At 40.5% G+C, this 24,047-nt stretch overlaps 2 protein-coding genes across 2 annotated transcripts; both read left to right on the top strand.

The window, feature by feature from the left end:
• The first annotated feature begins 953 nt into the window (after window positions 1–953).
• On the top strand, window positions 954–11,106 carry LOC121856193 (importin subunit alpha-1a-like). The gene is made up of 13 exons (XM_042351537.1): window positions 954–1,294; window positions 4,695–5,137; window positions 5,418–5,653; window positions 6,520–6,601; window positions 6,887–6,907; window positions 7,957–7,998; window positions 8,327–8,383; window positions 8,532–8,722; window positions 8,929–9,008; window positions 9,338–9,525; window positions 10,151–10,277; window positions 10,561–10,722; window positions 10,991–11,106. Exons 2-13 carry the CDS (start codon window positions 5,066–5,068, stop codon window positions 11,104–11,106), a joined length of 1,374 nt encoding a protein of 457 aa, XP_042207471.1. The 5' UTR covers window positions 954–1,294; window positions 4,695–5,065.
• LOC121856268 (importin subunit alpha-6-like) lies at window positions 10,458–14,516 on the top strand. The gene is made up of 4 exons (XM_042351676.1): window positions 10,458–10,736; window positions 10,991–11,173; window positions 11,430–11,612; window positions 12,109–14,516. Exons 2-4 carry the CDS (start codon window positions 11,156–11,158, stop codon window positions 12,307–12,309), a joined length of 402 nt encoding a protein of 133 aa, XP_042207610.1. The 5' UTR covers window positions 10,458–10,736; window positions 10,991–11,155; the 3' UTR covers window positions 12,310–14,516.
• Window positions 14,517–24,047: the final 9,531 nt, after the last annotated feature.

The raw sequence follows: 24,047 nt of genomic DNA, 5'->3' as shown, positions 1-24,047 counted from the left end.
ACATCAGAAGACGTTACAGGTACTCAGTAGAGTGTTCATGCCTGGAGCTGGCAGATGTCCACCCCACTAGAGGTCAAGAAGCCACAAGCTTAGAATACTGTCAAGGCTCTTCCTTTCTATCCCATATTGGAGTGACAAGCATACAACTGTTCACCTACTACAAGCAGTTATGTGGTAAGTTTAAGCATATATTGTACAGTATTTTGGATCCATAAACTTAATTAGCAGTGGATCACCTGATGAATTACCATGGTCACCCCAGTTTATTTCTCCCAAAGATTAACTACCTTAACACTATTGGGGGGGGAGAGGTTAGGGTGGTTAGTCTTCAAGTGAAATAAGCTGGGGTGGAGATTCTTCAGGTGATCCATGTTTATTTAAATCATGTATACTTTGTTAATTGATGGTATAAAATTCCTGGTTAATTGGAAGTAAATTGTCTATAAGGGTATATATGATGAACTAATTATAAACTTATTAGCATGTGTGACTACTCAGCAGTTCATTAATTAACTTTGCAACGTATTTTTTAGAATTTATTCTTTACAGTAATTCTCTAGAGGTGAAGTAAATATAGTAATATATTAATGTTATCGTTTATTTTAGTTACATGAACATATTTCTTGTCCTTATGCCAAGTTTCCCCATTCATGAACTTATTATCTGTATATATCTACCAGTAATAGTTCTTAAAGCAAATTAGCCACTAGAGAGTAATAGTTATATATAAATTTCAATATTCACTCATTAGTTATGTATATAAGGGTTAACTGTACGTAAATATGTAGAAAAATGGCAACGGTGTAGGCAAAGTTTGTTTACCAGGTTGTCTAGCAACACGTGGTCACTTGCCTTCCCCCCTCCCATCAGTATCTCCCTCACCCCTCCACCTCTCCCCCACTCTTCCCCCTCCTGCACCTAAATATAGGGGGGGGGGGATCTTGCCTCCCTCCTCCCCCCGTACCCCACACCCCAAGGAACACATGCACGCCAGCTGACGATAGTGTGCAGTGTGGGTCCATCAGGTGTGGTATTGTGAAGTGTGGTTTAACAGTGAATCACGGCTGTTATATAGCACCGTAGGGATTGTTTTCAGTGTCAAAGGATATCAATATTTTTTACAGTGACGGCTGGGATAAAGTGAAGAGAAGAGGAGAGAGAATAATGTGAACTAGACTGAGAAAAGTGGATGGATTTAAGCTTCCAGTATCTGACCAGTCCAGCCCAAAGCATACGTGGTGTAATGACAGCTTGTTGCCTCCTACAGTAAATTTAACCGGATTATAGTGATTCTGTGAGTATAAAACATCTTAAACAATTAATTAAACTAAAACACTTTAAGATTGTGAGGTAGTTTAGGTTTAGTTTGGTTTATTATAATTTAATACCTTATGACCAGTTGTACTAAGGTAAAAATTCCTGGCGATATTAATTCCTTATTTAATTAACTTATAACTTCTCTGAATTATTAAATGCTCTTAAGTTTTCCTCATAATTGGGACATAAAAAAAACACTCAACACACTTATAAGTATATTAAGTACCGTCTAGAATGTCCTCACAATTTTACTTAAACATTCATAACGAGATAAATTACATAAATTATTTAAATACCAATTAGAAGACAAAACATATAGACTGTAATTGAATCAACTTGTGTAGTACAGCAAAAATTATATCCCGTTACAATAAAATACAACCTACAATTATACAGTTTTGTAAGTACAGTAGATTAGTTATATTAATTTATTACTGTATTATTGATGTATCGAGAATAATTATGAATATAGATTGAAGATTTGTCTGTGTTTACTGGTAGTTAAGATGATAGGCCTATAATTATGTACTCCTAACAACCACACTGTCGACTTATTTCTGTTAGGTGTACTTATTTCTGTTAGGTGTACTTATTTCATTGTTAGTTGTACTTATTTCAGTGTTAGGTGTACTTATTTCAGTGTTAGGTGTACTTATTTTTGTGTTAGGTGTACTTATTTCAGTGTTAGGTGTACTTATTTCAGTTAGGTGTACTTATTTCAGTGTTAGATGTACTTATTTCAGTGTTAGGTGTACTTATTTCAGTGTTAGGTGTACTTATTTCAGTGTGTTAGATGTACTTATTTCAGTGTTAGGTGTACTTATTTCAGTGTTAGGTGTACTTATTTCAGTGTTAGGTGTGCTTATTTCTGTTAGTTGTACTTATTTCAGTTTTAGGTGTACTTATTTCAGTGTTAGATGTACTTATTTCAGTGTTAGGTGAACTTATTTCAGTGTTAGGTGTACTTATTTCTGTGTTAGATGTACTTATTTCAGTGTTAGGTGTACTTATTTCTGTTAGATGTACTTATTTCAGGTGTACTTATTTCAGTTAGTGTACTTATTTCAGTGTTAGGTGTACTTATTTCAGTGTTAGTGTACTTATTTCAGTGTTAGTGTACTTATTTCAGTGTTAGGTGTACTTATTTCTGTTAGGTGTACTTATTTCAGTGTTAGATGTACTTATTTCAGTGTTAGGTGTACTTATTTCATGTGTTAGATGTACTTATTTCATTGTTAGGTGTACTTATTTCAGTGTTAGGTGTACTTATTTCAGTGTTAGGTGTACTTATTTCAGTGTTAGATGTACTTATTTCAGTGTTAGGTTATTACTTATTTCAGTGTTATCTTATTTAGTGTTATGTACTTATTTCAGTGTTATTTCAGTGTTAGGTGTACTTATTTCTGTTAGGTGTGCTTATTTCAGTGTTAGGTGTGCTTATTTCAGTGTTAGGTGTACTTATTTCAGTGTTAGGTGTACTTATTTCTGTTAGGTGTACTTATTTCAGTGTTAGATGTACTTATTTCAGTGTTAGGTGTGCTTATATCTGTTAGAGGTACTTATTTCAGTGTTAGGTGTACTTATTTCTGTGTTAGATGTACTTATTTCAGTGTTAGGTGTACTTATTTCAGTGTTAGGTGTACTTATTTCAGTGTTAGGTGTACTTATTTCAGTGTTAGGTGTACTTATTTCAGTGTTAGGTGTATTTTGTCGATAGAGAGTTCAAGCGTTGTGATTGGTTGGGAGGTGTTGAGTGTCGGTGGTGGTAATTAGTAAATTGTATTGATTGGTGGAAGTTTGTGCTTTAGTACATCGTTAAGGGACTCTTGCTGGAGTTGGAATAGCCGAGGGAAGATTAACATTTTGGTGTTGATTAGGAAATGTTTTTAAGAGTTCACAGTTGCATTGGGAGATTCTGGTATTAAGTCGCTCAAGCACATACACTTCCTTCCTTCCTTCCTTCCTTCCTTCCTTCCTTCCTTCCTTCCTTCCTTCCTTCCTTCCTTCCTCCTTCCTTCCTTCCTTCTTCCTTCCTTCCTTCCTTCTTCCTTCCTTCCTTCCTTCCTTCCTTCTTCCTTCCTTCCTTCCTTCCTTCCTTCCTTCCTTCCTTCCTTCCTTCCCATACAACTATCTTATCATCATCATAGTGTAAATATTTCATGCGATACGACTTAGGAAAGCCTCCCGCCAGACCTCATTATTCTTAGTTGGCGAGACGGACAGAGAGATAATGGTATGAGAGAGAGAGAGAGATATACTAGGTCATAGGTCGATGGGTTTATTAGGGTCGCTCTATCATGCTTACTAACCAGGCCAAGGACAGTGACAGGGAAGGTGTTTTTAGATTGACCAAACACGAAAAAAAAAAAAATACACTATGGTTTTTAAATTCTCTTAACTCTAGAATCTTTAGTAATCACGAGCTTAAAAAAATATTATAGTACAAATTAGAGAAATGGGTTATATATATTACTGACGTGACGGAGAATAATAAAAGGGAACCAGGGTATAATAATTCACAAGTTCATTGTGTGTCTGACTGCACTTGAGATCACTATGATAAGAGGAATGAACACAAATGACATGTTATATACTACTACCACGAGGATATTTTTACATATTACAGTTGTTTTGTATTTTGGTTGATTTTTACTGTATGTTGGTATGATTTAAAGTTGTTATTGCAATCACTGTAATTTAATCCCAGTTGGGTTAGGTTAGGTTAGTGAATCGAAATTAAAAAGGAATTAAAGTTACTCGGTCCGGATTCGCATGATATTCCACTATTGAACAGAATTACAGCTATTAATTACACGTTATCGCCAAACATTCATACTATCTCACGAATATATAATTTCTACCTAACTTAACCTGATGTGAACACTCCTAATCTAATCCAAGACACTCAACCATTGATTTCCGCATTATCGAGAAAATTTCACCAGTTTCATCCTTATTTCAGAAAGATTAGATCAGTTATAGATATGAATCTCGTTTTCTTTAGCGTATTATAGTCATTACAGTTTTACAGGGGGTATTAATGTATTTTCTGATGTGTCCCGTGAGGCCTGGTACGATTCTGTTCCCTGACACGAAGACCAATTATTTTATTTTTTTTTTCTAGGTTAATGTGTCGTGGCGTTGCGTAAGAGTAGCAGAGTTTTGGGTATAATGAATGGGGTTTTTTTTATATTGAGTGTTATGGTATTGTGGCGTAAGTAAATACCACTGTCATATATATTTCCCGTTTATGCAGTTGTGGTGTAGTGGAACTCTTAAGACACACAAGAGGTGTTATGGTATTGTGGTGTTGAGTGGGGTGTTATTAATGGTGTTTTTAGGGGGGATAGTGTATTAATGTTATGTTATTCTTACAGATTTTCGAATGGTTGTTAATGGTGGGGTGATAGTGAAATGAGTGATGGTGACCTACCATTCCCATAATTCCCTCGCCTCATATTCTTATTTCTCATACACCTGATATAGTGTTCTCAAATTCCCCATCACTGGTAAATGGTACCATCTTCCCTTCATTTCTTAGTGTTCCTATCTCTCTTTCACCATTACCACCCCATCATTACACCACTACTACCACATCACCCTCACCACACCACCCTCACCACACCACCCTCACCACACTCCACACCAACCATGTAAGAAGACCAGAACCTTCTTGAAGCTAGTGAAGGGTCGTGTAGGACATCATCTCCCCAGTGTGAAGCCCAGTCAACACCCCTGCCTACCAGCCATGTCTTTCAGCTCCACCTCCGCCCTCAGACGACGGGGGAAGGATATTAAGCCTTCCAACTTGGCCATGGATGTGAGTTTATAGTTTAGATTTTGTTTTATTTTATAGTTTTAGATTTTGTTTTGTTTTACAGTTTAGATTTTGTTTTATTTTTTGTATTTCTATGTCGGGTGTGATAACTTGTTTTACCCTTCATCAATAGAGTCCTTACTGTATGTGTCATCAATAGAGCCTTTGATATATCATAAATAGAGCCTTTAATTTAATATATGATCATCAATAAAGCCTTCAACATACTGTACTGTACCCCATGTTATCACCAATGTCACTACAATACACCACGCGTTGACAGATGGAGTCGATCAGGGCGCGGCGGGCCAAGCTGGAGGGCATCTTAAACACCATGCGACCCCCTCCCCTCACTAAGGACTCCACCTCGCTCTCCCAACCCTCGCTCCTAAGGGCCGGGGGAGCTGGTGGCAAGGGGGTGGTCGGTGCCTGGCCTCGACGCAGACACTCCTCAGATACCCACCGGACCTTCAGCGACCCCTTGAGCATACAGCCACTCCCTCACATGTCCACCATGACGTAAGATCGAACTCCACAGCTTTAATGGGGTCAGGTTTATGCTGAGACTCTACCTTAATAAATATGTAACTAAGCTAATTCTTTATCCATATTCTCAGTGGCACAGGATATGGATACAGAATTAGCCAGTCTGTCCTCATTGCCAAAGAGGATACGGTTACAGATATACAGAATTAGTTATGTATTTTCCCAGTTATTATATATGAAATCTTATGTTATATGCAGTATTACATTATTATATTACTTCTTGTATATATTTCTGATATATTATTCGATGTCATTATATATCCTCTGTAGTATAACAGGTGTATAGTGACTTTCTTAATTAACTATACACATATATTTCATGCTTCTACTTGGGATGTTTTTAATGGTAAGTTTGCTGATATCTGATTGGCTGAGATGTCATGAAGAGTAAATATATTGACAGTTGATTGGCCAAGATGTTGTGAATAGTAAATATCCCAAAAGCTGATTGGCTGAGATGTTAGGAATGTAAAGTAAATAAATAACTATATTTAAGAATACTGCTTTTTTCCTCTCTCTGTGTCTCTGTGGTCAGTATACATCCTTCCACTCCCCACACACCCACACTGTCTCCCCACATTGTATCCTCACATTCACAATACATTCCTTTCCTTCCCACACACTGTCCCCCTGACACTGTTTCTTCCCACATGTCTCTCCACACACTTTCTACCAACAAACTTTATCCCCCCACACTCCCTCCCCACAAACTATCACCCCCACACTCCCTCCCCACAAACTATCACCCCCACACTCCCTCCCCACAACTATCACCCCTATACTCTCCCAACACACTCTCTCCCCATATTTATTATCTGTCTCCTCCCCACAGCCTGCAGCCCCTATAATCCTCCACTACCCAGTATTGGCAAGAGAAGGGAGACGTCAAGTGAACTGTCCTCTCTAGCTCCCTCCAGGCAGGTAGGTCTTGGTGCTAGTAGTGCTGGTAGATGAGGGCTAGTAGTACTGGTAAGATGGGGGCTAGTAGTACTGGTAGATGGGTACTGGTTAGTGCTAGTAGTACTGGTAGATGGGTACTGGTAAGGTGGGGGCTAGTAGTACTGGTAGATAGGTTCTGCATATCAACATTATGCAATTAAATACATTTGTTTGATATCATGTGTATATTTAAGGTCAATGTGCAAATTGAAAATGAAAAATCCCTAGGAGAATTATTATTGATTATTGTACTTCTCTTTTTTTCAGAGTTCAGGGAAACGCAGGACGGTAAAATGCCTCTTTTTTTAGATATATGCAGTTTGTATGTGTGTGTTTGTGTTGGTATGTTAGTGTTGCCTCTTTTTTTAGATATATGCAGTTTGTATGTGTGTGTTTGTGTTGGTATGTTAGTGTTGTGTGTGATTGTATGTGTGTGTGTATGTGTGTGTGTATGTGTGTGTTTGTGTTGGTATGTTAGTGTTGTGTGTGATTGTATGTGTGTGTGTATGTGTGTGTGTGTGTGTGTGTGTGTGTGTGTGTTAGTGGTCTGTGTGTCTTAGTGGTCTGTGTGTCTATGTATGTGTGGGTATGTGTGTGTGTGTCTGTCTTGAATAATTTAGGTAATTACGGTAATGCACCATACTGTACAGGGTACTTATATCTTATTGCCACAGGAACTTTTATTGTCAAAGCTTATCTCTTTTAATGAATATATAATTTATCTCTGTAATTATAATATATACACCATAGAACAGCTTCATGTATATTAAATGTATGTCTGTGTGTGGCATTGTGTATAAACCAGGTGTATTTTCAAGTGATGTATATGAATGCCATAGTGAAAATACATAATCTTCATCTCTTAACCCCTTGTGTATGGGGTCCCCTCTGAGCTGAATAAAACTGTCTAGCGTTAGCCAAGTAAAATATCCAACGTAGCGTCCCCATAGTGAAGGGTTTAGTGATTACATATAACGACCAAATAACCCACAATTCCTGTCCTCCCACCAGCCTCTCCCAGATGAACCACCAGTGAGTCTTATTATCATTAACACGTTATCCTCTTTGCCAATGATCGGCTAAGGTAACCCAGCCAGAGTAAGATCATTAACACAACTGTAAATTCAAGTTAATCACAGTTTTTTATAATCTTCATCTAATCTTTGTTAAGTATTGTTTTGACTTTATCTCTCAACCCCTTGTGACATCCCTGTAGTGAAGGGTTTAACCTCATTTGATTTACTTAAACTTCTAAAAATACAACAGTCTAATATTGCAGAAGTAATATTCACATAAAATTCAGTAATCTAGATTTTTATTTATTTATTTATTTGCAGCCTGATGCTTCACTTCCAGAGAACAGAGAGAAGCGACCAGTGGTAAGAAGGAGCTACAATATCTTAATTTTTTGGTCATGTGAAAATTAAAAGAATTACAACTGTTTATAGTGAACAATATTCTTCTAATAATAAATACAGCAAAACCAAACATTAATGATATAAATGGAAAAGTTACCGGTACTCTGAATTCTATTGTGAGCGGACGTTTAGGTCATGGTTAGGTTAAATTAGATTAGGCTCCTAACCACCCTCGCCCAAGCCGGACATCAATGGCCTAAATGTTTTATATTTGAATTATATTTACCTCCGGCAGTTGTATTATGTCCATGATGCTTTTATTTGTCGCTGATTAGATTTGTTTTTTCAGACCGGGAGGAGTCGGGGATCTGAGGCAGAGACTGAAGAAGAAGACAATGACCCAGAGGTATGCTTGGGCTGACTGTGTGTGTGTGTGTGTGTGCAGGAGGGTGAGTTAATATTTCCATCATATCCTTTCGTTCATTCTTTTCTTTGTTTTTCCTCTACTGTACTTTCTCCTTGCTGAAAACATTACTGACGTCCACTCCCCTCAGGACTTGAAGTACACACAGGCAACACTGCAGGAGATCGTGAAGGGGATCGGCAGCAACAGTCGTGAGCGTCGCCTCAAGAACACCGTCAGGGCTCGTAAACTGCTCTCCATCGAGGACAGTCCGCCCATCGGTGACTTCCTGAAGGCGGGGATCCTCTCACCACTCATCCCACATCTGCAGCAGGAGGACGAGTAAGTGGTTGGTCCTTAGGTGGGGAAGGTAATAGTATTTATAACTGCAGTGGGAGGAAATGATATAAATTTGTTTTACAGCAACCTCATTGAACTGTCTTGATTAACAATTTTATATAAGAAATTCATATAAGGATTTTACAATTCTTCTTGTATATAACAACGACAAGTAATGAGGGTGATCATCAGTTCTCTTGTCTCCATAGAGCCACCCTGCAGTTTGAGGCCACCTGGGCACTGACCAACTTGGCAGCCGGCAACTCTGAGCAGACAGGGGCTGTAGTGGGTGAGTGCCTCCTGTTGTCATGTTCACACTCATGTACACCCACTCAATCTTAAATACTCACACACACACACACACACACAGAGCTTCAAACCACATTAAGCTTTACTTTTGTGGGGTTACCAAATCTTACTTTATTCTCATTACAAAGAAAAATGCATAAATTACTAATCTACACCTCACTTGATAAACTTTTGTATCAATAGTCACATCTAGAAGACACTCAACATCACATACAAAAGCATCACTATGTAGATTTACTTTACCTTATCCTCCAGTCCAAGCTAAGTTGTCAATCCATCTCACACTTTTCTTACCGCCCCATACCCCAGATGGAGGCTCCGTTCCCATCTTGATCAACTTACTGCGGTGTAAAACCATAATCGTGAAGGAGCAGGCGGCCTGGGCGCTGGGGAACATCGTCGGGGATTGTCAGGAGTACAGGAACCACGTGGTGAGGGAGGGAGTCACAGGTCCTCTACTCGACACACTTAAGGACGTCAACAGAAAACCTGCCCCGGTATGATCCTATGACCCTGTTGGTCACTCCTACACATTCAACGTCACAATATTATATCCTGTGTAATGGGTCCTGATAAACATCCTGTGTGACCTCTACTGTATAGTCCTATTTGAGCTGCATTAATTCCTCGTTTTATAGGATTTCACTTTACACGACTTCGCTATAACATGATTGAACAATATAGAAATACAGTTCTTAATGGTAAACTTCCTGGTTGAGTTTTGATATAGAGAGAGGCTATTAGAGTCAAAGGCTAGGGTCAGTGTTGCTAGAAATTGAACAGTGAAATGGCCATATATTTTCTAACCATTTATTTGATCACCTGACAATTAAACACCTTAACTTTTTTCAGTGGAAGATTAGCCACCTAACCTAACCACATTAATGAATACCTGACCTAATCTATCCTAACCTAACCCTCTCAGATAGCAATAAGTTGGTTAATCTTCAAGTGAAATAAACTAAGTGGCTCAATCTTCAAGCGATCTTCCATTCATCACTCTCAGTCACCACCCTAACCCTGCGTGATCTTCCATTCATCACGCTCAGTCACCACCCTAACCCTGCGTGATCTTCCATTCATCACGCTCAGTCACCACCCTAACCTTGTGTGTATCCTCAGGTGACGCTCGTCCGTGTGGTGACGTGGGTGTTTGCAGTCACTTCTAAGAGCTCTAAGTCTCCAGAATTAGCCCGACTGCCTCAATGCCAGCAAATAAAGGAAAACAGAAATTTTAAGGCCCACAAAGGTATATCTATTGTAGAGCCAAATAAGAAGTATAATAGAATAACTTTTGTGCCAACTCTCACTTGATCTGAAATCAAAGAAGTTTGGGGGGTAAGAAACGGCTGCCCATTTGTGTTCTGACAACCTTTGTGTTCAGCACACAATGCAGCCTGGAAGTCAGAAACAAGGCCTTGTTGAGCTGAGTTAGAGAGCACCATTTCTTTAAGTTCTAATGGTGAGGAATTCAATGCTAGACCGCTGAACACCTACTTATTATTATACCACTAATTGGATCATCTTGGCAGTTGATGCGCTCTGGGCCGTGGGGTACATCTCTGACCAGGATGAAAACAGAATACAGGAGGTGATATCTGCTGGTGTGGTGTCCTCCCTCATCCATCATCTGGGCTCTGGTGAGAAGCAGAAGATAGCCCCAGCACTCAGAGCCATAGGGAACATTGCCACTGGTGATGATGACCAGGTGTGTGTGTCGGGGGGGCGGGGGTGGGGGGATGAAAAACCTGATTCTCAAAGTTGTATATATTATTTACTCTGTTCAAAGGTGTCTCATACATCCACCCTCACTCTCCTTTGATAGTTACACCACTACCATCTACCACACAAGTCCACCACCACCAGGCTTGTTTACCTCCATAACCACCATCCACCTATCACCCTTAGCCGCCTCACCTCTCATTTTACCTCATCTAAACACCTCATTTCCTCTACCTCCAGACAAACGTGGTGTTGGATGCTGGGGTGCTGCCACTGTTAGGTCATCTGCTGAAGAATGGCCACCACAACGCCAAGAAGGAGGCCGCCTGGGCTCTCTCAAACATCACCGCTGGTAACAGGTCACAGATCCAGAGGGTGATAGATGAAGGACTCATTCCTGACCTTATGGACGCTCTTAATCAGGTTAGTGGTGTAGTTGTCACTTAATTTCGAATTGTTCTTGATGATGTTATTAACCCCTTGTGTACAGGGTCCTCTCTGAGCTGAATATGTCTGTTGTTAGTCATTTAACATAAGTGGTATTGCAATCCATTCTGTCCAGAGGTTCCCAGATGCTATATGATCATTATTTTTTTTACTTTGGAACATTTTGACTCTTAAGACTCATAAGTTCTTACACAGTCCTTAAATGTTATCTTGACCTTTCCTCTCTCACTAGACATTCTTGGACGTCCAGCGAGAGGCAACCTGGGCCCTGGGTAATCTGACGGCAGGCGGCAACCCGGAGCAGCTGGAGTTCTTGGTGGATGCCGGGGGAGTGTCAGCCTTCCTGAAGGTGCTAGCTGGGGGGGAGGCCAGCCTCATCACCGTGGCTCTCGACTCCCTCAACAACATGCTCAAGGTACAGTATACAGCATTAACACTTCGAGGTCATAAACACTTTTTTTGTCTGTCTTGATAACCTACAACAGGAACAGTACTCTGAGGTTAAGGTCATATTATGTTTGTGTTTTAATAATAATATGCACATGGGAGGCAAAAAGTCCCTATGCATTTGCTGTAATTAACCACTTTGTTTTATTCTAGTGATAACAATATAGTTATAGCAAGGAATAACTACATTGTACAGGTATTTGTAATTATCACAAGTGCACAGGGACTTTTCAATCACCTTGGTCGCACTGATCTGAACGCCCTTCTTGACAAAATAATTCCGTTCATTAACTTCCGACGCGCCTTTATTTATTGGATATTTCGGTGAGATTAAACCTAACGTAACCTAACTTCCCAAATAGCAAAGGGTATTTAACCATCGGGTGACATATGCTTTAGGGGTGGAAGGACTACTCTACAGTGATCCTTAATTATAAACCTCGTATTATTTCCACCTATTTCAGTGCCTGGACTTGAAGGAGAAGGTGAAGGAGCAGGTGGTGTCGGGGAAGGGCGTGGAGCGTCTGGAGGTGCTGCAACAGTTCGTCAACACAGGCATAAGCGACAAGGCCACCCAGATACTGAAGACTTATTTCCAGGAAGATGAAGCTCCTTGCCAGTCCGAGGAGGAGGATCTTGGAGGTGAATCTGGGGATGAGAAATAACTTGAAGATATGAGGAACTGTAGGACTTATGAGGAAGAGGAGGAGGAAAAGAGAAGTAATTATAAAAAGTAATAATGAGAAATAACATAAGAGGAAGAGGAGAAAGATAGATGACACACTAATCTGACAAAGAAGAGGAACAAAAGGACTGACAAAGAGGAGGAAGATAGCGAGAAGAAAGAAGAAGAGGAACAAGAGGATCCGATGAAGAGGACTAAGACAACAATAAAGATTAAAAAGACGTTCCAAGATGACTTAAAATTCTCGTGAAGTTCAGCAAGATGGCAGACTTGACTGACTGGGCATGTGTGACACTGATGGCAGACTTGACTGAGTGGGCATATGTGACACTGATGGCAGACTTGACTGACTGGGGGGCATATGTGACACTGATGGCAGACTTGACTGACTGGGGGGCATATGTGACACTGATGGCAGACTTGACTGACTGGGCATGTGTGACACTGATGGCAGACTTGACTGAGTGGGCATATGTGACACTGATGGCAGACTTGACTGACTGGGGGGCATATGTTTTAATGAGTTTAATCTTAGAGACATTGTACCGGTCAGGCATTACTTTCTCTCTCCATATTTTATCCTTATTTTTTATCTATAACTATAATATTGTAGATAAAACTCAGTATTATTGTGGAATTTATTGTACTTTATGATGATAGTTTGATGATATTACTAAATTGGGTAATTATAGTCACGCACCTGGCAGAAACTCACCTGTGTGTATCCCATCCAATGAGGAGATCTCTGGTTGAGCCAATCAGTCAGGTGGGGTTAGTGTTCATTTCAAGGTGACAATATGACATTACATTACGTTGAACAAACTGGCGATGAAAAGTGGAAGGGTAAATTGACTGAAGGGATTATTTACTGTGAGACGAATATATAGAACTATTTTTAAAGGAGTTTGAAGACATAATTAATGTGAACTGAATGCTATATAGGGATCATACCTGTGAAGTGAAGTAATGAACAATTAATTTAAATATTGTAGGGGTATCAGTTATAAATAAAAGGCAGGTTACTCGTGTCATTTGAAAGTTTACCAATTATACAATGAATTAAGTCATTCTGAACCAAGTGTGAAGATAAATAAAGTGACTATAAGCGAGTGTATCCTGAATTAAGTTATACATAAAGTGAATGAGGTTCTACATAGTGAAAAGAAATACAATACCACTAATGAAAAATAAATATGAGTGTTCCTAGGACCTGGTATACACTGACTGACTGAAGACGTACTTAGTGTAAACAGAAACTAATTAATACCAGAATAAACTAAATACTCTAATGATATATGTATGTGGCATTGTGAGGGAAAAACCACAGTAAATTAAAGAAAATATCAAGAAAGACTAGAAACAAAGATGGTGGATGGAATATTGTGTAAAATAGAAAGATCTTGATGTGGTAAAGCAGCTGGTAATTTATTTATACCACCATGAGTCAGAGAGGATCCACCCTTCTACCCCCTGTACTCTTGGGTAGACGAATGCCTGTGTTTTTGGGGTCTGTTATTTCCCATGTTATTTAATTTGGATTTCTTGATATTTTATGAATTTTTTATAGGATCATATGAATAATAGTCACCCCAGATAATTTTACCTGGATCACCTAATTCTACCCTACCCCTTCCCAATCCTGCCCTACCCTAACATCCCTTCAAGTAACATTAGGGTGGTTAATCTTCAGCTGAAATAAGCTGGGGGTGAATCTTCAGGTGATCAGTTTTATGGCATATATTTCCCATTTTCTAATATATCTCTGGACAGACTATAATAACTCTGAGGACACGAAATAGTTATGAAAAAGTATGTTTCATTTTTTTTAGGGGAATATTTGACCCATAGCAAATACCTTTTATATATTTACCAGAGAAGCTTTTTGAAATAAGAGTATTGTAGTTTTTTTTGAGAGGTGTCAAAGTGTGGGTGTATCAACTGTTGCTACAAGCCATTAATCACCATATTTGTCTTGGCATTGATGCAATTTGTCTTATAATCTGAAACTGCAAAAAATTCTGAACTTCTTTGCCAATATGCAGTGCCTTATCATTCTATTATGTATATTTACCAGGTGATGACAATATATACATTATTATACATGTTAATACTAATATTTACTGAATGATGACTGTACATTATTATACATGTTTGTGGATATATTGCAACTGATCAATTGAATTTTTAATACAAGTGAGTTTTAATGATCCCTTTATAAACCTTAACTTGAGAATTTATTGGTAATCTCAATTATTTATCTACGATCTGATACACACGTTTTTTAATGTTCCTGGATAGAAAATACCGTTATTTGATAAATCTGGATGCTTAATATAGCACTAAAATAACTAATTTGGGAATTCTAAAATAATTAAAATCTTTATCATAAGGATACCTATAATGTCTGACCATCTGGCGGGAGAATTAACATGAACAGTTAATGGCTAATGTGCTGCAGTTTTCATCATATTTTGTCATCATATAGGTAAGTTTGGAGCTCTTTTACGTAAATAAATACATTATGAATATATGTTTCATCTATATATTTATATTAGAGTATAATATAAGTGTTATATTAGAAGATAAAAGGAAGTAATGTGTTTTCAATGCTCCGTAGCTTGACTTGTATCAATGTGAATTCCTGATTTTACTCCCGAGTCTTAACTAATTAAACAATTGGGGCTGACCATTCAAAAATATTTAAAACCTTTGATCTATGGCTTCTTTTTTTCGATGTGGTTCAATATTTAAAACAAAATTAGCAGACGTGGGCTCGGGTAAGTTAGAGTGATGCCCTCATCCTCCTCGGCGTTATATAACTATTTAAAATACATTACAAATATAAACTGGTATATAAATAATAATAAATTAAAATATATAGAACCAGGAGCTAATATAACCTAAGAATGGGACGAAAAAGGTAGGTTAGATTAGGGAAAGAAGGTATATAGGGTTCCAATCTAACCATCCCAAAACCTGAAAATTCGATGGGATAAGATTAGGTTATATTAGTGTCAATAATGTTAAGTTACGTTAGATTAGTGTGAGTAATATTTGGTTATGTTAGTTTGTGTTAGTTTACGTTAGGTTAAATTAGGTTAGTTTACTTGTAGTTTAGGTTAGTTTTTGTTAATTGAGGTTAGGTTAGCGTTAGGGTGTTTAATCTTAAGGTGAAATAAACTGTGGGTGGCTAACCTTCAGATTAAAAGTTATACTGATAAAAAAAACACGAAGAAATTGAAGGACTTAACTATCGAGAGAAATAATGGAAGTAAATAAAGAAAACTCACATTATGTATGAAGAGGTTAATGGTTGAGGTATTAGTGGGTAGAATTGAGGGTATGAGGTCCAGGTGAAGGCAGGGAATGAAGAGTGATGAATGGAATTGAAAGCTGTCAAGGTAAGAGGGACAGGTGAAGGCAGGGGATGAAGAGTGATGAATGGAATTGAAAGCTGTCAAGGTAAGAGGGACAGGTGAAGGCAGAGATGAAGAGTGATGAATGGAATTGAAAGCTGTCAAGGTAAGAGGGACAGGTGAAGGCAGATGAATGAAATTGAAAGATGTGAAGGTAGGAGGGGACAGGTGAAGGCAGAGGCTAACGGAGGATGAATGAAATTAAAAGTTGTGGTCCCCGGAGAGATACAGCATCTAAGGGGATTTGTAAACGCACTGGTAAATACTGGTAGTGGAGGGCCGTGGTTTCCAACCCTCAGACTCTAGAGATGTGGATTTTGATTGGATGAGAGAGAGTTAAGTCCCTGGTTCTCGTGATCTGACTGGTGGATGTTATTCCCGTGTGTGTGAAGGGTGTGGTGTTTAAAGTGACCATTCAACTCTCTCTCTCTTTCACAACACCACCATACTACCTACTCCACTTTCCTTCCCCCTTACACCTCCCCACCATGTCACCAACCCTCCACCACCATTCCCCCTACCCCCTCAACCCCCCCACCATGTCACCAACCCTCCACCACCATTCCCACCCCTCACCTCAAACCCCCACCATGTCTGCCCTCTACACCATTTTCACACACTCAAATCCCCCACCATGTCACCAACCCTCTCCTGTTCCCCCCTCAACCCCCACCATGTCACCAACCCCTCCACATTCCCCTCCTCCTCCCCTTTACTCCCCTCAAAAATAAACAAACGCGTCGTCTGAAAAGATTGTTTTTAATGCACACCAGAATCCCATAATCAATTTTGAAGTGGGGGTATTACAGGCTGGGAGAGACGCGTGAGCAGGCATTAAAACAACCTGTACATCACTCACCCAATATCCCCCTCCCCCTCCCCTCCCCTCCCACCGACTGTTTTTTAATTGTTTCGTTTGATGTGTTATAAATATTGAACCATTTGAACAGTTCCAGTAGAGGGGGGTGAGGAGGAGAAGAGACATGTCTCTGGGTGGAAGGGGGTGTGTTTTAAGGGGGATTGGGAGGAAGTATGAGAGGGGATACGTATGCAGCTTAGGAATGGGTGGGGGAATTAGAGAAGAGGGGGGGTGAGAAGGACAACAAACCTGTGAGTTTTTAAATGTTGTAACCTATTTTTTTTATTATTGTTGTTGTTTTATTGTGGATGTATGATAATTTCCTGTTTTTTTGTGCATGTGTAATTTTTGCTTCATTTGTTTATTCGTAAATATTGAATTATTTTGTACACGTCAATAGTATTTTGGGGTGTATGAATGATGAGTTTTTAATTGCTTTTTTTTTTAGTGTGCGTGGATGGATGTACAATATGTATGTATGTATATGGAAGTCCGCGTGTATATGGACTGTTCAGATATGTATGTATGTATGTATGTACACCGTAGGACACATCTAGAACACCTCAGAACACCATTAGAATACAACGAAGAACACCGTATAACATTATTATTGCTATTATTATTATTATTATTATTATTATTTGTCAAGAAGTTGTATCTCTCATAATTTAATTAATACTCTCTCTCTCTCTCTCTCTCTCTCTCTCTCTCTCTCTCTCTCTCTCTCTCTCACAGATTGACCCCCAAACAGCTGAGGTCACACCATACCACCTGACCTGACCTCATGTGACCAGAGTTGACCTTACAGTATCGTCTCATAGTAAGTGGTTTTTATTCCATTTACCTGAGTTATTTACAATATTTTTTACATCACTCTGTTTACAATTGATATTTTTTGTCGAAATTGTGTTGTTATTATTGTCATATATGTTAACTGTTTCCATTCAAATATGTATAGGAGAGATATATGTATATGTATATTCTATTGGCCAGTTCTATGTGTATGTAAATTATGTAAGTATATTTCTATTGGCCAGTTCTATGTATATGTATTTTATGTATGCATTTCTATTTTTATTCGCCAGTTCTATGAATATGTATATTATGTATAAGTGTATTTCTATTGGCCAGCTCTATGAATATGTATATTATGTATAAGTGTATGTCTATTGGCCAGCTCTATGAATATGTATATTATGTATAAGTGTATTTCTATTGGCCAGCTCTATGAATATGTATTATGTAAGTATATTTCTATTAGCTAGCTTTATGTATACAGTATGCATTTTATGTAAGCATGTTTCTATTGGCCAGGTCTATGTATATGTATATTATGTAAGTATATTTATATTGGCCAACTCTATGAATATGCATTTCATATATGTTTGATTTAAATATACATGATGTTATCAATATATGTATAGGACACCTCTGTATGTATAAAAACACCTCTGTATGTATAACGAACCTTTGTATATGTATAAAAATTTATGTATATGTACAGTAAGTCAATTGTCACCCGGAAGTGCATGATAAGTATTTGTATAGTAAGTCAATTGTGAGGGCCTCTTAGTGTGGGTTCAACATACACTCTGCTCTGGGTCACACTCGCCTAGGCTCTAAAGTCAATGTGTGAGCTCTATAAGTCATCCAGCTTAGAGGACTATAATTGTTGATCTCTGCTGACTGGGAAGGTTAACCCCCCAAAAAATACGGGAAGTGTGTGTGTGTGTGTGTGTGTGTGTGTGTGGGTGTGAGAAGGGGAAGGTGGGGTGGTAGGGGTGTGAGGGGCCGTGGGAGGGGTGTGTGGGGTTGTGTGTGGGTGTGAGAAGGGGAAGGTGGGGGTGGTAGGGTGAGGCTGTGTGGGAGGGGTGTGGGTGTGAGAAGGGGCAGGTGGGGTGTGGTGGGGTGAGGGGCCGTGAGGGGTGTGTGTGGGTGTGAGAAGGGGTAGGTGGGGTGGGGCTGGGTGGTGTGGGGGTAGGGAAGGGATGTGGGCGGAGCGGGGTGTGTGTGGTGTGGAAAGGGCCGTAGGAGGGGTGTGTGGGGTGGGAGGAAGTGGTACAAGGTGTGTGTGGGGAGGAAGGGTATTCTGTCGGTGGTCACCAATTGGGGCCCCCCAGTGCTACCAGGCCCAGTGCCACGGGCTCCAGTGCTAATGGGCCCCAGACGTGACCATGATTGGGATGATTGGGGGATGGAGAAGGAGTGGAGAAGAGAAGGGTAAGGAAGAAGATAGAGAGAGTGAGGGTGATGAAGAGGAGGAGGAGGAGAAGGGTAAGGGGAAGGAGGAGAGAGTGAAGGTGAAGGAAGAGGAGAGTGAGGGTGGATGGAAGAGGAGGAGGAGGAGAAGGCAGGGGAAGGAGGAGGAGAGTCAGGGTGATGGAAGAGGAGGAGGAGGAGGAGAGTGAGGGTGATGGAAGAGGAGGAGGAGGAGGAGGGTGACAACAACGAAGCCCTAGCCGGGGTCGGTCAAAAACACAAGAGCCATCAAACACCATCTCAAGAGTGAGCCATATTGGTTGGCAAATATGCGGTGAGTGTCGGAAGCCTGGATACCCCCCTCCTCCCCCCTTCCCCTCCCCCCTTCCCCCATAATCCCCACCACTACTTCACAGACACGTTCTTCTCAGTTTTCAATTACAGGATTTTACGCATAAACACTGTCGTTTTTGTCTGGAGATAAACAAGAGAGGTGAGGAGCTTCTTGCATTAGCGGCGGATCGTGGTGGCCGTTCGCGAGCGCTTTCCTCCCGCCCCTATGACGTCACATGCCACGAACGTCAACAAATAATCGGCTTTTCCCCGCGATCTTATAAACTGGGGAGTAATGATTACTTACAGCCACTGTTTTTATGTTTGGTATTTAAAAAGCGATATATTATGATGATATTAAGTTATTTATATGGTTTTATATTTTTGTGCTAAATGATTTTATTATTATTATTATTATTATTTTTTTTTTTTAAAGCACTTTCGGGGCGATTTCAAATTATTACAGTATCCTCACCTAACCCCTTGTGTACGGGATTCCCTTTCAGATGAATAAAATCGTCTGTCGTTAGCCAAATAAAATAATGAAAGTGGCGTTACACACTACTACTACTACTACTACTACTACTACTTTGCTGTCACTCGGAATCAAGTATGACGATCATCCAGCTGTGATACAATGATATGAGTTATTAAGGATGTCACCTAGGTTGGTGAGTTCTGAGGTGACTAAAGAGGTCGATACGGGATCCGCAGCGTCGTCCACATTCGTTGCACATGTGGAGGGCTCCATTTACTGAGGGAGGGGCGGTGGCAGCGTCTTTCCGGCGTTGGTGCTTGTCTGCCTCGGTTTGCAGTCGGGCTAAATCGAAATTATTGACACCTTGTGCGGTGCTCCTCCACGCGTTACGGTGTGGCATAATCGTCTCCCAGGACACACACACACACACACACACACACACACACACACACATATATACAGTATATATATATAAGCCGATGCATTACTTAAACAACAGCGTTACCAATATATATATATATATATATATATATATATATAAACAGCAGCGTTACCAATATACAGACAACAACGTTATCACAGAGAGCCAGAATGACATCATTAACCCTTATTGACAGCATTACCAACGCCAGCAGCAACAACAGCTTATCGACAGTATTACCATAAGCACTGACAGCAGAAACATAAAGGGGGGGGGGGCGTGACGGCACACACTCCGAGACAGTAGCATAGACAGTATTGGTGGGGGTGACAGTGAGGTTGGTAGTTACGGACGACAGTGATAGTGAGATTGTGGTGGTAGTAGTAGTGGTAGTAGTGGTGGTAGTAGGTACAATGATTTGGTGCCAAGAGTAACCCAATTGTCATTATCATCACCACCACCACCACTAACACCACTACACCAATAAAACCACCCTCACCACCACCGCACCTTCACCCGCATTACAACACCATCACCACCATCTTCACCACCACCACTATCACCACTACCACCACCAATAACAACCCTCACCCTCACCCGCATCACCACCACCACCACCACCACCAATCACTACCACCACACCACTACCACAAGACTCTCACCACCACCTCCACCAATCACCACCAATCACCACCACCAGCAGCAGAGTGAGATATGGTACGTGACGCCTCAGTTTATCCCCAACATTCGTCATCATTACGTTATAGGTGATTGGATTACAAGCTCATCACCGGGCGAACATCGAGCTAACAGGATTCAGTCGTTTATACGCGCGGCTGATGGCATGGACAGGGGGACCTAATCCTCCATGTGTGTGTGTGGGGAGGGGGTGTGGGGGGGGGAGGGGGAGGGGGCGGGTGTGATGGGCCCTAGACGATACCGAAATTATTTGGTTTAGAGATTGTGAGAACTGATAGTGTTTTGTCGAGCTTGGTGTTGTGTTCTGTGCTGTTCTGTTCAATTTTCCTCCTTTTCCTGTCTTGTTCTGTTCTGCTCTCCCTCTCATATTCCTTCCTTCCGTCCTTCCTTCCTTTCCTGTCCTGTCCTCCCCTCCTTCCCACATTCCTTTCTTCCTTGTCCCTCCCTCCCTCCCTCCCTCCCTCCCTCCCGGCCTCCCACTTCCTTCCCTCCTTCCCATGGCGACTGGAGGGGGGGGAAGCTGGCTTGATTTGCACCAGGCTTCATTACTTCAGAAATTATTAATATTTTTGTTTTGTATTTTTTAAAGGATGGAGTAATAAATTTTAGGGCATTTTGGGGAGAAAGTAGTAATAATGCGCCCATGCAGCCACATTACACCTTCACCTGCACATCCATTCACCCCATCCCCACACCCACACACTCACCCTACACCACAACACCACTCACCCACCACACACTTATGCAACACACCCACCCCCCACACACCCCATAACTGACTCCACACACGCCCATAACACACTTGGCCCCCCCATACACCCCATAACACTACTCTCCACACACGCCCCATAACACACCTACCTCCACACACACACACCATAACACACCCACACCCCATAGCACACTCCCCCCACATCCCATAACTCACCCACACACACCCCATAACACACTCACCCCACCCCCATAACACACTCACCCCTAACACAATCCCCCATAATACCTCTCCCATTTACAGAAGGTCGTAACCCCTCTATCAGCGGCAGGGAAATTGACCTAACATGGGGGAGAGCGGTAGATATGACTGGTGCCGGAGTCTCAAAGGTTCTTACGAGAATTTATTTCCTTACGTTAGAACTTAGGGACCTTTGAGAATCCATCTTTAGATACGTTCTCACATCATCAATTAGGAAGAAAATTTAACTTAGGGACCTTTGAGAATCCATCTTTGTATCGTAGGTTAAGGGAGTTAGTGAAGTGGTTTAATATATCGTAACTTAAGGGAGAATTAACTTGAGACAGTGTGAGAATCTGGTGCCCTGTGTTTAATATACTGGTAGTCCTAGATAATGGTCATGGCTCACTTAGGAGGAGGAGGAGGTGGCGAGAGGAAGAGGAGGAGGAGGTGGCGAGAGGAAGAGAAGGAGGAGGTGGCGAGAGGAAGAGGAGGAGGAGGTGGCGAGAGGAAGAGAAGGAGGAGGTGGTGGGTGGAGGAAAAAGGAAGAGGAGGAGGATAAAGAGGGGAAGATGTGGATGGGGAGAGGAGGAGGAAGGGTAAAGGAAGAGGGGGAAGAAGAAGATAAAGGAGGAGTAAGAGGAAGATGAATGAGAAAACAGGAGGAGGAGGAGGAGGAAGATAGATAGAGAAATTAAGATAAATATTCGTATCATCGTAAACAGAAGGAAGAGAGACATAGGAAAATAGGAATAAATAACGGAGATGATAAATATAGGATGAGGGAGGCGACCACCAGCTTAGGGAGATAGGGAGGTAGGGAGGGGGATTACTGGGGAGGGAGATGACATTCACCCCAGGGAGAGAGAGAGAGAGAGAGAGAGGGAGGGAGGGATAAGGGTGAAGAGAGAAAGAAAGGGAGAGATAGGAAGAATAGGAAGTATGGAGGAATGGGTGAGAGGGAGAGAGAGGAAGAGAGAGAGGGAGGCGAAAAAGAGAGAGAGAGAGAGAGAGATAATCAAACACAAAACAAGGAAAACAGAATATACGGATATTGGTTATTGGAGGACCACAAGATGGCAACACTTTATCAACACAATATAACTTAACCAAATAAACACACATATATATTTTTCTATATGACTCCTCGTAATATAATCGTATATAACAAACAATTATACTCATATATGATATAAAGAAACACGTAAGTAGGTCGTAAATATATAAAATTTCACTTAAGTAGCGAAATTTATCAGTAGAAATTGCATTAAGGAGAGTTGCCAGTTATGGTAAATATTGGAGCGAATTTTTAAAGCTTTTACAGTACTCAACAATACGTAATCTAATGTCCTCGTTATACGTACTCAGTGTTACTCGCCACATGTACTCAAGGTGAGGTTAGGAAGGATTAGGTTTATGTAAAATAGGGTTAGGTTAGGTTGGGTCATCATAAACATAACTTAAGATTGAAAATAACAATTATCCACGTATTAATTTCCTTATTATATTATTGAAATGTTTAATAACGTACAATAAACATTTTGACCCAGCTGTTTAAATCAATGTTTATTCATCTAATATTTTGACCCAACTTTCTAAATCAATGTTTATTATAGGAAATTGAATGTTGGTAAATGTTGTAATCTGATGAGTATTTTGACAGGTGAGCTTCCTTGTTCAATCACTGTTCTCATTCTCTTTGACGGCGGCCTTTGGTGAGAGAGAGAGAGAGAGAGAGAGAGAGAGAGAGAGAGAGAGAGAGAGAGAGAGAGGAGAGAGAGAGAGAGAGAGATAACGACACAAAAGAAAGAAAATATATAAAGAGAAAGGAAATAAAATAACGATACAGAGAGAAAGCGAGAGAGAGAGAAAGAGAGAAGAGAGAGAGAGAGAGAGAGAGAGAGAGAGAGAGAGAGAGAGATACCTCACAAACAACACACACAAACATAGGGAGAGTAGGGTAAGGATGACACACACACACACACACACACACACACACACACACACACAACACACACACACATACATCCCCACACACACACACACACACACAGGAGGGTAAGGATGACAAACACGCACACACACACACACACACACACACACACACACACACACATACATCCCTCACACACACACACACACACACACACAGGAGGTAGGATGACAAACACGCACATACATCACAGGGGCCCGTCCACCGCCCCTCCACACAGCCTCCATATTCTCACTGCCTGTTTCAATACTTTTACTCATAGTTATTTATTACTTCTCTCTTCTTCTCTTTTTCTTTCTCTCTCTCTCACGTGCTCTCTATTTATTTAATTTCATCATTCACTTTTCGTTTTCCCATTTGTATTGTGA

This window comes from Homarus americanus, unplaced genomic scaffold (assembly GCF_018991925.1).
Source record: "Homarus americanus isolate GMGI-L3 unplaced genomic scaffold, GMGI_Hamer_2.0 scaffold48016, whole genome shotgun sequence".
Classification (NCBI taxonomy): Eukaryota; Metazoa; Arthropoda; class Malacostraca; order Decapoda; family Nephropidae; genus Homarus; species Homarus americanus.
Note: the sequence above shows the minus strand (reverse complement) of the source record. Positions and strands in the feature narration are given on the sequence as shown.

Coding starts and splice junctions, on each gene's coding strand:
- LOC121856193 (XM_042351537.1), top strand. CDS start 5,066: ATGTCTTTCAGCTCCACCTCCGCCCTCAGACGACGGGGGAAGGATATT. Junction 5,138..5,417: donor CTTCCAACTTGGCCATGGAT/GTGAGTTTATAG, acceptor ACGCGTTGACAG/ATGGAGTCGATCAGGGCGCG. Junction 7,999..8,326: donor ACAGAGAGAAGCGACCAGTG/GTAAGAAGGAGC, acceptor TTGTTTTTTCAG/ACCGGGAGGAGTCGGGGATC.
- LOC121856268 (XM_042351676.1), top strand. Junction 11,613..12,108: donor CCCTCAACAACATGCTCAAG/GTACAGTATACA, acceptor CACCTATTTCAG/TGCCTGGACTTGAAGGAGAA.